At 41.9% G+C, this 15,823-nt stretch overlaps 1 protein-coding gene across 3 annotated transcripts in view; it reads left to right on the top strand.

Annotated features, from left to right (window-relative positions):
• The window catches only part of LOC124062105 (contactin-1a-like), a 60,236-nt gene that overhangs the window by 41,326 nt on the left and 3,087 nt on the right, over window positions 1–15,823 (top strand). For all 3 annotated transcript variants that reach the window (XM_046394620.1, XM_046394619.1, XM_046394621.1), the window contains 18 exons: window positions 32–127; window positions 1,018–1,224; window positions 3,125–3,224; window positions 3,826–4,007; window positions 4,292–4,416; window positions 5,088–5,205; window positions 5,505–5,652; window positions 6,541–6,668; window positions 7,364–7,536; window positions 8,397–8,520; window positions 11,259–11,420; window positions 11,758–11,907; window positions 12,501–12,571; window positions 13,281–13,515; window positions 14,527–14,630; window positions 14,841–15,030; window positions 15,148–15,260; window positions 15,347–15,503. In XM_046394620.1, the coding sequence (XP_046250576.1) occupies window positions 32–127; window positions 1,018–1,224; window positions 3,125–3,224; window positions 3,826–4,007; window positions 4,292–4,416; window positions 5,088–5,205; window positions 5,505–5,652; window positions 6,541–6,668; window positions 7,364–7,536; window positions 8,397–8,520; window positions 11,259–11,420; window positions 11,758–11,907; window positions 12,501–12,571; window positions 13,281–13,515; window positions 14,527–14,630; window positions 14,841–15,030; window positions 15,148–15,260; window positions 15,347–15,503 (2,583 nt within the window). The remainder of the gene's footprint in view (window positions 1–31; window positions 128–1,017; window positions 1,225–3,124; window positions 3,225–3,825; window positions 4,008–4,291; window positions 4,417–5,087; window positions 5,206–5,504; window positions 5,653–6,540; window positions 6,669–7,363; window positions 7,537–8,396; window positions 8,521–11,258; window positions 11,421–11,757; window positions 11,908–12,500; window positions 12,572–13,280; window positions 13,516–14,526; window positions 14,631–14,840; window positions 15,031–15,147; window positions 15,261–15,346; window positions 15,504–15,823) is intronic.

Raw genomic sequence — 15,823 nt, 5'->3', positions numbered from 1 at the left:
TACAATTGATTTCTGTCTCTTTCTCACTCAGACCTCGATCTTTTCTCCTCGGAGGAGAGGGAGTCTGTGTACATCAAAGAGGGACAGGGGGCTGTGCTGCTCTGCGCCCCCCCGCCACACTATCCAGGTACTGCATGTGATTGATGAGTGTGCTTCCGCTCAAGTGTTCTTACAAGATTACGTTCAACCTCCGTCATCTGATTGATGAGTGTGTTGATAAGTGTACGGCGGCACAGTAGTTAGCACCGTTCCTGCTTTTGATTTCTGTTTTTTTTTTTTGGCACGGATTTATTCCTGTTGACTCCTTGATTGTGCAGTCAGCCAGGTGCACTGAAGGTTGTATTTTTCTCATAAGTGTGAATGAAAGAGTGACGATACTGTGAGCTTTCTTCTTATCCATATATCCACATTGGAGTTTGTATGAAACTTGTCAATATATGAAACCTCGGTTGGCTTAGTTTTGGTTTGTAAAAGTGATGACATCAATGACTCTGTCACTGTCTCATTATCAGTTTTTAAGCTTTATTTTTCTCAGTTTGCAGTCTACTTCTAGTCCTTCTAGAACACAAAATGTTTCACTAGGGTCATATATAGCTCAGGTTAATATGCCCTTACATGGGTTGTTTTTTCTTTCTTTACTAGTCTATATGTGGCCTCATTTTATTTTTTCCCCTGCTTTTTCTCTCTGTTTTTAATATTCACGCTAATGCAAATCAGCCAAACACAGCAGTCTGAAAGCATTGTTAACTCTCTCTCTCCACAGCATCAGAATTACCTCAACAAGCCAGTGTGCTTATTATGCCTCTCAGCTAAAAGAATTATAAGATTTCATCTGAAAGGTCAATAGATGCTTGAATAGTAAATCCCCTTCTGTAACAACGAATCTTGCTATTTTTATTTTGCATGTATTCAGATTATTCAAAGTGAGCGAGCGTCACATCAAATCCCACTGGCTCTTTCCAAAGCTTTGGGGTCTAGATTGACAGCTGCTGTTTTGTTGTGTCTCTTTCTGTGCAGCCGAGCTGTCATTCCGCTGGATCCTCAACGAATTCCCTACCTTCATCCCCCTGGACAAGAGGCGTTTTGTCTCCCAGATAACGGGTAACCTCTATATCTCTAAAGTGGACTCCTCTGACACGGGCAACTACTCCTGCATTGCTTCCAGCCCATCCATTTCCAAGAGTGTTTTCTCCAACTACATCCCCCTCGTACCTCTGGCTGAACGTTAGTACCTCACTTCCTACCTCACTTCGTTTTTTGTTTTTTTTTTTTCCAGAAATTGTGATTGCATTCACACAGTTTAGAGATTTCTGGTTTCTTTGGTTTTATAGCCAGTGATGTTAAATGACCCACACAAAAGCCCCAGTCAGAATCTAGGTTGGTTTGATTATCCTGCACCAGATTGATCACAGTTTGATATTTATGATAAATGTGTGAAAGTGCTTTGCAGCAGAGCGATTAAATACATTTGTCTACAAACGTAGACGGTTTTCTACAGGTAAAACACAGTGTGAGTACAGAGCAGGACCTAAAGTGCTTCTTTAAAAGATGAGTTTCAAAAGTAAGCTGGAAGATAAGAAGTGACTCTGCTTGATTGCAGAAAAGCCCTGCATTGATTTTTTTTCTCCCATCGCTGCTGAAGCACCGTGTTTAATTACAACAGTGCTTGTTACAAATGTGATAAGGTCATGCCACTGTTGTTGACTCTTTAAATGAGATTTGCGGGAACAAATAAGCAAAGTAGACTGACACACAAGAACTCTCTTTAAGACAGAGCCGGCATGTTATTAAGAATGAACTGCAACATGAACAACCTCAGAGACAGAGACCGAAATTGAAATTAGAACCACTTTCATGCTTTCCCCGTGGGCGCTTCCCAGAATCCGACAGTCATCCCGTTGTTTTATTGTGACTTTATGTAACTTTGACTAGCTGCACCTGTGGCATGTGTTTTAAATAGTACTGTTGTTCCTTCCAACACACAAAAGAATGCTGGATGTCACCACAGAGGTCAGGATTAGAACAGAGCACACCAGTTGTTTGGGCTCTCCCATGCAGATGTGTATCATGAAATACCTTCTGGGTATGAAATGGCCTGTATTTAATTCTAACTAGTTTATGTGTGTGTTCAACTTTGCATTTTGCCAAGGCTTTTTAAATGCCTTGTGTATGTGTATATAGGACACCGTATCAGGGTTTTTGCAGTATTATAGCTTTGTTTTTAGCATGGTTTCAGATTCCAGGAGTCCTTAACCTGGATGCTGTCTGGAAATGCCTGATTGAAACCCGGTTACTTTAATGCCTTATAAAGGGCTATGATTAGTTTCTCCAATGTGGACAGATGTCCCTTCAACTGGCGTTATATTAGTAGTTTGTTCTTAGACTAAAACATATTTATATGATTAAAAATGTATTGGTCACATCAGCTGAAATAAATGTGAAAGTACATTTTATTGCTGTTCCTGTCTCCTGCTTTCTGTCTTTCTACTGTTCAGATGACACACATTCAAACCACCAGACTGGTAAATGCTGAGTTAATTCTCACCTTCTGAGGCAATTCAGTCGGTCCAGAAAAGACAGCGCAGCAGAGATAATGAGAAATCACAGACACACCTGGATCCAAACAATGCCCTGCAAATTCTGAACCCTGTCACACTAGAGAGAAAATCAAGTTTGCACAACTCCTTTATAAACTACATATAAAGGTTGCAAGAGAAAAACCCAGTGGAAATGTGCCAATACACCTTCCTGGGATAACACAAATCCAAACAACTGACAGGCCTCACAATGAGAAACCTAAATACAGTACTGTTATAAGCTCTACATGTTCTCTCATGTTCCATGTAAATGTCAAGACCAGGGATACTACCATGCATGTAAATGCACTCTTTTAACCTGAAAGGTCTTGTCACACGGTGCTTTTTGTGCGAGAAGGGCATCTGAGCAGAGCAGCATTTTCAGAGAAGCATCTTTTGTTTCAACTGACCCACTTAAGTTAGTGACAGGAGAAGAGAAAACACTAAGATGGTTAAAATGAACACTGTGCCATTTGTTTCAGGTTTAGCAGCTAGAAACAGTTTTAACAGTTTTAGTTCTCATTCTTGTCTGTTGTTACTTCTTTCAGGTCCCATCAGGAAATACCCTGCCGACCTCAGAGTGAAGTTCCCTGACACCACCGCTCTGGTGGGACAGAACATCACCCTGGAATGCTTCGCTTTGGGGAAGTAAGTGTGACACATCATTGGTTACTTCAGCCTTCGCTGTTTGAACTGTGAAAGGTTTGACAAAATCTGGCATCAGTCAGTGGGTCTCATCTGCTATGCTTCAAGTTTGATAAAATTGTTTCAAAGGAGAATTTAAATGAATGTAGTCAATAATGGTAATCTTGCGTGTTAATTTAACTCAATGTTTTTTATTGTTTTATTGTTTTTATTTTTTATCTATTTCTTTTATTGCCTTTTAATTTGTTTTTATTTCTGTCATGTTTTTTTAACTGTTTTTTTTTTGTGTGTGTACAGTACTTTGGCCAACGATGTTGTTTTTAAAGTTAAATGAATTGAATGGAATTTAAACTCTGCAGCATATCAGTTCATATGTATTGCCTGTTGACAAGTCAAATGCAAATCATATTTGTTCAGCCTAAATGCATATCGAAGTGATGTTTACTGTAGCTTAGACTACCTTAGACTCACCAGCTAGTCACTGAGCTAAATGATTTCGAAATCACATCTCAGAATGATGATTATTTGAGTGCTGTGATGCATTACAGACTGAAATCTGCTTTGTGTAAGATTGTTATTATGCTCTTCTCTCTGCCCTTCCCAGCCCTGTCCCCGAGATCCGTTGGAAGAAGGTAGATGGGCAGCTGCCACCCAGTCACGAGGTGCGAATGGCGGGGGCTCATCTGCACCTGAACAATGTGCAGTTTGAAGATGGGGGCACCTATCAGTGTGAGGCAGTCAACTCGAGAGGAAAAGACTACCACACTGCACGTGTGTCTGTCGAAGGTAAGACGTACGTCAGCCGCCTTTTCTCAAAATATGCTACGGGAAATATTTGTCAGCTGTATTGTACTGTAATCTCAGCTAAGCTCACAGTGTAAAGTCACCAGCCCTTTGTTCTAATAAGTACTTAGTACATTTTCTCAGGCTTTTCTTTTCTTTTCTTTTTTTTAGATCTAACACCTACTGTAATGCCTCAAGTATCATGCTGTGTCATATATTATTCAGGACCTTTGTAGTTGTCTTACATTTTTCTCAAACACTGCTACTCTGATTTGGCTCATTTGCAGCTTTTCCTGAGTGGGTGGAGCACATCAGCAGCACAGAGGCAAACCTCGGCAGCGATTACGCCATGTCGTGCCTGGCCAGTGGCAAACCCAAACCACACATTCGCTGGCTGAAAAATGGAGAAGAGGTAATATTCATACTTATAAATCTTTATCGTCATATAACTGGTATTGTGATTATTTAACTGATGTTGATCAAATCCAGTGAACCTCATCGTCTATGTTTCAGGTTTCATAAAATGGGTCTCAAAAGGAGAATTTAAATAAATGTAAACGAAGCTTTGGAGGCTTTTCTACTCAGTCAGCGGTGGAGGTGCTCGTTACTATTGGTGTGTGATAAAAATCTTGATTGTCCTTTAACTGAGCAATTTAGCTCAGGTGGTGTAAAACGCTCAGAGCCTTAGAACCTGCTCATTGTGCAGCCCGGTGTTGTCGGAGTAGCCCACAACTGACAGGAAGCTGGCGCTGTGGGTGCGCATCGTGTCAGGAAAAACTACCTGTTGTTATTGAGCAGGTGCCAGCATGGGCTGTGTAACCCTCCATAGAAACAGCTGTCATCAGACCTGAAAGAGAAGCAGGTACAGAAGTGACAGCAGAATGCGGGAGGCTCTTTGATATATGAGGCTGGATGCATCATTATGCATTAATGAAATCCTCTCCCAGTCAAATTACCTAGTCGTCATCTCTCTCTGTGGATGATCAACAGATCGACAGATTGACTTTAATACTTTACTTGGTAATAGAATTTAACCTGGTTGATTGTATCATAAAACGTGCACTCTCCTGCTGTTTTCCACAGCTTGACAGGAAGGAGATGAGGTTCAGCAGCTTGACGTTTGACGATTCGGGGATGTATCAGTGCATAGCAGAGAATCATCATGGAGTCCTGTATGCGAATGCAGAGCTTCGTGTGTTTGGTGAGTCACGCTTTGGCTACAGCCGCAGCACAAATGGCTGCATCAGAGTTTTAAAGGGCACGTTTCAAGCTGACTAATTGGAGCTTATTAGCAATTTCAGATTTTGTTGAGAAAAACAACTTATCATGAGGAGAAAAAAGAACATAAAACCGGGATGTTTCCAAAAAAATGGACTTTGGCCATTCAAAGTAGAAAGCTTAACATGTTACACTGGAACACATTTTTAGAAATGTCGTGCATCTCATAAATGTATGCATGCCAGCTGTTTGTGATGAATAATCCACACTGTCCCGCCTCAGCCGGTGCTCCCACATTTGAACACAACCCAGTGAAAAGAGTCCTGGCAGCTAAAAACGGCCGTGTGGTGATCGAATGCCGACCCAAAGCGGCTCCAAAGCCTTCCTTCTCCTGGAGCAAAGACACCGAGCTGATTTCCAACTCAACCAGGTAGGCTTTCTCTTAATGAGATGGCACACTTCCTTTTGTCCTCTGTCATCTGTGAATATTGCATAGATACGTATTAATTCAGAGAGGCTGTTTTATTGTGGCACAGTTTCCCCTTTGTAGTAGTTAATGAACCTTCATCAACCCTTTTCTCTGCCTGTGTGAGACATATCTGGGTCATGTTAACACAAGGACAAGAATCTGGATCTGGAGTTGATCCCCTCAAGAGTAGCAAGACACATACAGCGCAGTGATTTTGGGCATCTAAATCTGCTGTATATGCCAGAAACGTCTTTAGTGTTATTTGTCAGTGATTGCTGTGCACTGCTTTGCTGTCTGTCAGTGATTGTTGACGTTAATCTCGTCAGCGTGGACAGACAGGATGTGTAAACCCCAGTCTTGTGATCCTCACTGACAAAACAAGCCTAATCTTTGAGCTCTAAGACACCCCTCCTCCAACCACAGTGGGACTCATAGAGGAGGAACAGCAGCCAAATTACAATGCAGCATATGCCTCTCTAATGCTTTCTGTGTTGGCTGTGTGCGTGAGAGAAAGTGTGGAGTAGTGATGGGGCAGCTGGCACGATGCTACTTGTCATCCATGAATATGAAATATGCAGAGAAAAATGAATCAAACGCTGTTGCCTTGCCTTTAGCACAGTTAAATGTTGTGTCCTCTAGAGTAGTTCACACACTTTTTTTGCTTTTTGGAATACTATATATCCATTAGGGAACTGGCAAACATCAAGAGTACCCTCATCATTTTTCATCATCCACATATTCATGGAATAACATACACTGGACTTTTGACCTTCACTCTATGTTGAATATTTTATATCCTACAGCTCTTCCTCACCAGTGTGTGAAGGATTCATTCTGGTTTCTCCACAGGGTTTTTATCTGGGAGGATGGGAGTCTGGAAATCCTCAATGTGACGCGAGCAGATGAAGGCAGATACACCTGCTTCGCTGAGAATGACCGAGGCAAGGCCAACAGCACGGGCTCGCTGTTGGTTACAGGTAGGTTCCAGTTAATAAACTTAATTGATAACTCTCTTTCTACCTCTTTTTTTTTTGTAATGTTTCTTGGACAGCTGGTGTTGCTTTGACTGATGTCAGCCTTCGCTGGCAGTCATCCCTGTCACTCTCAGTCCTACCAAACAGTCCCGACCTCCAAATGTTTGCTGTTGTTGAATTATGGCCCTCTGAGCAGAGTGACAGCATGCTGCTGGATATTCAGTCACTCTCCAAGGACGGAGTCAAGAGGGAATTGCTTCAGATAAGATATGATGAGACAAGGACTTATTCCCCACTCTGACCTGTGAAAAATGAGGAGAGTTATGAACTAGTTGAGATAGGTTGATTGAAAAGCAAATAATACTAATATGTTGTTTTTTTTGCTTGTCTTTTTTTTTCTCTCAAGACATTCATTCTCAGCTGTCAAACATTTTTAGTTTTTCACAGTTGTTGTCTAGTGGTGGTAGATGTACAGCTCTTTTCTGCCCTCTTGTGGACGTTTGTGCATATTGAACAATTCTGGACACCCTCTGCTTTACTCCATAAATAACTGCTGCTGTCTGCTAAGACTTACTTTTCTATTCAGTTCTTCCATTCACCTGCATTTTCCCTCATGAAATCAAACTTCTAATAATGTAAATGCGCTTTCAGCGGTTGGATCATCGCTGATCTTCTCATCCTACTGTTTCGTTCCCCAGACGCCACAAAGATCACCTTGGCACCGTCCAACTCTGACGTCAAAGTGGGTGAAAACGCCCGGATGCAGTGCGCTGCGTCACATGATTCCTCTCTGGACATCACCTTCATCTGGTCCCTGGATGGCCGGGTCATTGACCTACACAAGGACAGCCAACACTATGAACGCACTCCGGTTAGACATGATATTAATTATTTTAAAGAAAAATGAACATAAACAATCTGACTTTTTTCAAACTGCACATTCTCAGCTCCAGCCTGGACTTCATCCGTGTCAGATCATATTTGAGGTTTGGCTCATGTCTGTAATATTTTTGTTGGAATACCTGAAATGGAAAAGTAGAGTCTGTTTTAAATGAATATAACTCTGAAAGCCATTTCATATTCCTTTCCTGAGTGGAATAGTGCATTCTATATCAATTTAATAGCAATTTCCTTTAACAACCATTGTTGTTGACATGACCTACTGTCTCTTTATAACGCAGCTCTAACCGTAAGTTAGTGGTTAGCATTTCTCATTTGTCTCTCTGCCCCCTAGGAAAACACCATATAATGATTGTGACTGATGATACCCCATTCTTGTACACAAGGAGGATTTTCCCCTCATAAAAACTGCGTCCAGCTCCATTTAATACTGTTTGTGTGGTATTAGCTAAGCCAGTTTGACTCTGAAACAGCAAATTCAATGTGGTTTTGTGCTTTTAACATCATTTTTTTAAATGTTTTTTACCTTTATGCGAGGAGTGTGCTCACTAGAGCAAACACTGTATGCAGCTTGACATTTCATTTCTCCCTTTACTTAACATGTCTAGTTCCCTTTATTGGATGTTGAGGTATCTCAGTTGCTCTGGTTACTACTAAGGAACTGAAATAATGTCTCTTCTTCCATTTCTTCAAGATAAGATTGACTGTGAGAAAATATCTAAGATGATAATTTTGTTTTGACAAGCACACGGTGGGAAAGGTTAGCCTCTTGATTGATGATGTTTTGCTCAGTCTTCATTTAACTGCTGTGTGTTGTGTTGTTTTGTGCAGAATGGAAGCTCAAACGGCGAGCTACTGATCAAGAATGCCCAGCTGAAGCACGCTGGACGCTACACCTGCACCGCACAGACCCCCATTGACAATGTGACTGTCTCCGCCCATCTTGTTGTCAGGGGTGAGCCATGAGCGATGCAGTACACATATGCATACAGTTGTGTATGTCCTTAAATGTCCTTAAGGCTCTGAAAACAAAGTTTCTCAATGAGCTTCATGCCAGGAGCAATGGGATGCTACATGGCCACTCAAAGTACAATGGTTTTGCTTATCTTAGACACATTTCTCTGTTTTGTGTTCGTTCTGTGTTCTCTTCGCTGGTTTAAAGGGGGGCGGGACTCAACTGAAAAATGGTGATGTCATATACATCAATGCACCAATCAGGATTGAGTAATATTTGCATCAAAATATGACCACAGTTGTAGGATTGTTTGTGTACTGTCAATCAAGTCCTTTTGAAGCAGGTTAGCTGATTTTTTGCCTATTGAAGTCATGTGTTTTTTAAACTTGAATGATAGTTTATTCACTGATATTTAATAATGAGGAGAAATATGTTTTCATGATGACTCATTCTTTAGAGCCTATTAAATTAAACACATGAAATGATTCTGCAGCTCATCAGGGGCATATTAAGTTATTCATTACAATTTTCCCCCACTGTTATAGTCAGACCATTAAGACAGAAAGTGCGTGTGTGTGTATAAAATAAGAGAGAAGAGAGCTAACACAAGTACAGCATGTTCTCCAGTGTGTGTTTGGATAGAAGAGAATCTCTACAGAGTAACCAGACCGTGGTGTTTCTTTGCCAGATAGTCTGTCAACTGCAGTAGTCCACATTAAATAAAAAGTGAGAGAGAAAGCACTGGAAAAAGTCATGGAAGGAAATGCTTTGTGTCCTCATGCAGGAGACGGAGACACACGCTGGGAGCACTAACTAGCTCCCACACAGAAAAGGTCAACTTCGCTGTTTCTGTCAGTAAAGCAAATAGTGGTAAAAGTAGTCAAGACAGGCAAAGTAACTTGAAAAATAAGTCGTCAGGTTTTTGTAGAAAGGTTTTTCATTTTCTGTCAATCATAATAATAAACTGTTGCTGCGGTTGTATTATTTGGAACAGTGGTAGCTCCCACTTGTCTTAACTGAATCAAGCGGCACTTTTTATGTAGGCGTGAGCGCATTACAGTAACTACTATGTTTATGGGTGCTAGTTGTGTAATGCCATGTGATGAGTATTTGATGACTAAAGCGTGTAGATCATCACAGATTCCTATCCTCCTCTTCAGTGTTTTGATACGAGATGCTGCTAATTTCACTACTTGTTCTTCCAGCCACATACATATATCAGCATGCAAAAAAAACAAAACAAACAAAAAAACCCTGCCAAACATCCACAATGTTCTGTCTGCCATTTACTGTATTTCACATCCTGGATGATTCATCAGGCTTTGTTTTCACCCTTCACTTCCTGATGAGTGAGAGCTTGAGCTTGTCTTACAGCCCTCCCCTCGGGTCCTGAAACAGGCCCAGTGTTGGCGGACAAAGGGTCTCTTCAGTTAGGAACCCAAAACTCAAGCAGTGATCTGGTTGCCAGTGATCCTTGTTGTGCCTTGGGTGTGCTGCCACTGTTGCTTTCTGAGCAGGTGTTGACAGATGGCCAGGTGAGCGCACAGCGGCTGACTGTGACGTTTCCCCCGAGTGGAACCACAACACAGGGTCTGGGCCGCTCCTAATGGAGTGCCAGATGCCAGCAGTCCGGGGCAGAGATGAAAGACAGCCATTTATCACGGCAGATGAGGAAGCAGACCTGCTTCAGGAGATTGTTCAACCTAGAAACACACCTCTGCACCTGTAGTTTGTTATTAGTAGGGATTTGAGATAGGGAGAAGAGCTGTTTACATATGACGGGTGTGTCTGTTATTGGAGTGTAATGTTACAGCCTTGCCTGTGTTGAATTAGGAAAAATATTCAGTCTTTCTGAAATTTGGTTCTTGGGTTACAGTATATCAGTTAGGGAAAGGAAAGCATTCAAGATTATTAGTTTATAAGCATTGTGCTAAGCATCCATATGACCCAGTGCTGAACATACATGGGAAATGTGCACAATGTTTCATCTCTGACACTGAATAATAAAAAAAAACTGTAGATTTTTCTCTACTTTTCCTTCCCTCATGAATCTTGGAGGAAAGGGGAAGCTTCGAGGCTGTCCAGCTTTCTTTAGGCTGTCTAATCGCCTTACTTGTCTCAGCTCATATTCATGACTTGGAAAAAGTAAATCCTGGCTGATTCCTGAGGCTGTGGGTTGGGAGGCTAACCATAACGCAGTCTGGGTTTTCTATTAGGCCACTTTTATGTTCCAAAAGAAGAATCAAGAGGAGCAGGAGGACCAAGAGAAACACTGGATTCAAAAGCTTTTGCATAAGCTTTAGTCCATATATGTCATGGCGTGTCAACTCTAATGCGTTAATCCATCGGTCTTTGCTGATGTCTTTTAATGAAGAGGCTGAAAAGAGGAAATGTAAGGGCTTTGATGTGCAGCGTTTCATATGCATCAAACAGTTGTCTTTTTGAAGACTGCTGCTCAAGTATTAAGTCATTAAACAACTTGGGACTTTTGCCAAAAAACTTCCTCTGGGTGTGAACAAAGATAAAACTCTTTCAGTAACTCTATACTGTCTCTCTCTTTGTCCACAGTTTTTTTTTTTTTTGAGCAAGTAGGATGTTCTATAATTAAATGAGGGAATTTAAACTTCAGGTTAAAGGACAGCGTTGCCAGTTTTAAGACAGCCATGTAGCGATGCTTGTATTCATCACCCATAAAAAAAAAAACAACTACTTGTCTCTCAATCCTTTCTTCACACCAGGTCCCCCCGGTGCCCCAGGTGGGTTACGAGTATTGAACAAAACTGACAAGAGTGTAACGTTGCAGTGGAGCCGTGGAGCAGACAACCACAGCCCCATCTCCAAATATACCATCCAGTACAGGGACTCCTTCTCAAAGGATGTCTGGAAGACTGCCACAACTAGTGAGTGATTCCAGTGCACTAGTTGGTCAAATAAACACTGCTACCTTAATGCTGAGCTGGTTTTGGTGTTATAATAATTTGGGTCTTGCCACATGGTGATACTGTAGGCCTACATGGTGGTTCACGTCTCTTAAAGATGGCCACAATATAATTAAGTCATGTCTCGAGGACTTAAAATATAGGAATGGATTCTAAAAATGGAACTTGATTGTTGTTTTAGGGATATTTTTGTTAAACTGTGGGACAGTGAAACCTGTGCTGTGTAATGTTTTAACATACCGTGCTATAGACCTCAAAGTTTGGCACTGCAAAATGAAATCTGTGCATTTCTCTGTAGCTCCTACAGATGTGGAGGGGAATGAAGAAATGGCCACAGTGATGGATTTGTTCCCCTGGACAGAATATGAGTTCAAAGTGATTGCCACCAACACTCTGGGGACAGGAGAGCCGAGCAGCCCGTCGCCTAAGGTCAAAACCCTGGAAGCAAGTAAGATCAGACTGTTGGGATAACATTCGGTACACAAGATTTATGGTACAAAGTTTACTCGAAAGGTCATGGAAAAGTGGTCCCTACAGTCCAGCTTTCCATCCTGATATTTATTCCTCATCATTCTATTATAGCACTGTTTACTTACGTTAAGTATCGCTGTAGAAATGAGTCAGCAGAAATGCCATCAAGGCGTACTTCTTACAGCAGAAGCGCACTGCCAGACTCACCACACAAACCTCTACAAATGAGCACGTTGCTGAAACTGTATGCTGAAATTCAATTATAAAATTGAAATCACAGGCCTACAGTAACCTCTCTTAAAAAAACAGTTATTATTTGAGAGCGAGCTTCTCGACTTGAGGCAAAACAAGAGAACCTTTGCCTCTCTGTCTCCTTTAGTGGCAAGATTCCCACATTGACATTAAGGTGTTGCACTTGGCACAGGAGAGGACATTGATCTTGGATTTGCAGAGAAGGGATGTTTCAGTACTGCTGCCAGGGGCAGGTTATACAGCCTGTGTGGCTTGGCGTTGTTTGTGTGGATTCTTGGCATGTGGGTTCAGAGTTTTGGTGTTGCTGTCTCATTGTAGTTCCTGTGGTGGCACCCTCGGACATCGGCGGGGGCGGAGGGACCAGCAAAGAACTGACCATCACGTGGACGGTAGGTCTGGACTCTCCCCTGGGCACAAAGGAAGGAAAAGCTCATGAGCTCACATAAAATCTCTTAAGTCTCTCAGACAGAAAGAAAATGCACACGTTTCAGTTGCTTCCTTGCGGGCAGAACTCAGAGAATGGAGAGTCGCACACTCTTGACTTTGATGACACATGTAAAGGTCAATGTTTCCATAAAACAGGCATTTTCAGGACCACATTTTGACAATACAAACACATTTTCTAAAAACCCATAAAAAACTGCACAAATTCACCCTATTAATTCATTAAAAACAGGGCACAGAAAGACCACTCAATGCAAAATGCAAGTTTATAAAAATTTGTCTTTACAGACAGCTGCTTATTAGTTTCCAGTTATAGACAAATAGCTCATCAGCAGATCAAATATATAGCAGAGAACTGTCTGATTTGAGGACAGCAAATCACAGAATATATAGAAAAAACTGGAAAACAAAGATTGGATGATGTAAAGTTTAGGACTAAACAGATCAGTCAGAATCAAGCGAGACGAGGCAGCAAAGTGTCATAACTCTCGGTATATCATTCGAACTATGTCGTAGTGTTTTATGTAAACATGGTCCAATTAGTAGAATTGACCCTTTTTTAGTGAAACCATAAGTCGACGATGCAGGACTGAGAGGTGTGTTGCATCAAACCTTCGTCACATTAACAATATTATCGAATGTTTCTGTCATCAGCCTGTGCAGCCACAGTACTACTACGGGCCTGACTTTGGCTACATTGTGGCCTTTAAACCACAAGACGGCGTGGAGTGGAAGAAGGTGACGGTGGCTGACCCTCAGGCTAAGCGCTACGTCCACAAAGACTCTGCCCTCCCTCCATCAAAAGAGTTTCAAGTCAAAGTCAAAGCGTTCAACAGCAAAGGAGAGGGACCCTTCAGCCTAACAGCCATCATTTATTCTGCCCAGGATGGTAAGCACTGAAGAGACTCGCTGCACTCAACAACTGCAGTGTAAGAAATGTGCCAAAGTGATCTCAGAACAATGTCGCAGATCAACCTGGTCCTGTTTCCTCAGTAACACGGAGAATGAGGAATTCTTCAGTGTGCCAACACTCTGCTATTTCAGTCTGTCAGTGTCAGCTGCTTATTACTACCAGGGTTTTCAGTGGAAGTTGGACCCATTTAATAGGAGTTCTCATGTATAGTAGTGAGGAATTTTAATACCCCTTGAAAGTGAACCCATCTTGCCGTAGCTCTCTCTTTCCTTGCAGGGGGATTATCATGATCTATGTAGCATGAACCAGAAAGCTGATAATTCGTCCAAGGATGCAAAGCATTTAGCTCAGTTATTAACTTCCACTGACAGACAGTTGAGATAACCACTCGCAACCCAGACATGGTGATGGGTTACGGAGATGCCCTGTTGTCATGGTAACACACTTTGGGAACCTTTTGCCGTCTGAGTGTCAGCTATTTTACAGCTAGCTAAGGCTGCAGCCCACTCTGCCTCCGGGGCTGTAGCCATTTGTATTTGTGTGCACGCTGGTTGTGCAGTATTGTTTCCGTCTGCAGTTCAGCATGTGATGGGTTGTTGGTTTCAAGGCGTGACAATTTAACATTCAAGGACGGTTTCCAGGCCAGAACAGCTTACACACAGTGAATAACTGGCTCATGATTCATGGAAATATGTCCAGGGAGAGAATGTGGGCCAAGAGAGATTTCTGTCACTTGTTCCTTACAGTGACTGACTGACATGATGCTTAAGCACCACTGAGAGCAAAATGGCAAATAGCTTATTGTCAGGGTAATAGGTGGGTGTGTGTGGTGCACAGGTTGATATCAAACTACTTATACTCACACATATAAAATATTCTACTTTGGAGTTTTGTGCAGTATATAAACGAACTCCTTGAAAATGCGTCCCTGAAACTGGTTCCTTTCCTGCTGCCTGTTTGCCAAACTGTGTTCTGTGTTTCTCTTAGCTCCATCTGAAGCTCCTCAAAGGGTTGACGGCAAAGCTCTCTCTGCCACAGAAGCCGTCGTGTGGTGGCTGCCCCTCTCAAAGGGCAACGTAGATGGATACCAGGTCAGTAGGCGCTTTCACTGAGGCATGCTGGTAAAAAAAACAGACTTCAAAAGTAATGTAGCAGTTAAAAACATGATTTTGTTATCGCAAAAAAATCACAATAAAGCGAACTTTTATTCTTGCTCTATTTTATTTTTACTCATTTACTTGTACTTTGGGTTTTTTTATGGCATTATTAAATATGGTCATCTTTGTCCTTGTGTGTTCCAGGTCAAGTACTGGAGGAGTCATGAAGACAGTGAGGGTGGGGCCCAGAGGGTGGTGGTCCCCAGCAGGGAGAACCACACCAGGCTGGAGGGTATGAAGGCCAACTCGCAGTACCTTGTTGAGATTCGGGGCTACAATTCTGCAGGATATGGGCCACCCAGCGAACACCTCCAGATCTACACCAAGAGAGCCCGTATGTGCTTTAAAGCAGTTCAGTACTGACCAGCAGGCATCTGCATAGAAAACAATGTATGTCTCAGATGAATGTGTGTCAGTTTAATACAGTTGTCATTTTTGTGTGTTTTACCAGCACCAAGTAAAGCCCCCAGGATAATTGGTAAAAAGCTCAAGGGCCATTTAATAAATGTTGCCTGGGACATTGTGGAACCACTGCCAAATGAGGCACCGATAGACGGTTACAAAGTGAGTAGAGCTTTACATTCACTTGTACACACATTCTAATCTGTTAATTTTACGATTCTTATATTTTACACGTGTGCACTCTTAAGGTGCTGTACCGGAAGCTGGGCCAATCCACAGGCACTCTATACACGACCAGCAGACAGAACATAGACCTTCCCTTACACTCGGATGGGAGTTATATGGTGGAGGTCCGGGCTCACACGGAGGGGGGAGACGGGGCTGTCGCAGAAATCAAAATCACAGGTAACTGCCTCCACCCTTCACTTGGCTGAAATAATGCTGGAACTGGTGGCAATAGTAATAATCATTTGTTAAGTTTAGTTCTAATAATGATTATATTTCTTACTGGTTATTTTGGATGGTGGTGCATGGCATAGTAAGAGCTCTTTGGCAAATATCCTTGTGACTCACTTCATTATTTTACCTGCTCTGTGTTCTAGATTAATAGCATATAGAAAAATGCAAAGTGATAAACAGAAAAGCTGCTGACACTTTATGACAAAGCTACAAATTTAGATTAATGACTCTTCCTTTCCTTTTAATGGTGTTTTCCGTGAGATGAA

The sequence above is a fragment of the Scatophagus argus genome, chromosome 7 (genome assembly GCF_020382885.2).
Source record: "Scatophagus argus isolate fScaArg1 chromosome 7, fScaArg1.pri, whole genome shotgun sequence".
In the NCBI taxonomy this organism is placed as follows: domain Eukaryota; kingdom Metazoa; phylum Chordata; class Actinopteri; family Scatophagidae; genus Scatophagus; species Scatophagus argus.
The sequence above is the reverse complement of the archived record's forward strand: the minus strand, read 5'-3'. Positions and strand labels throughout refer to the sequence as shown.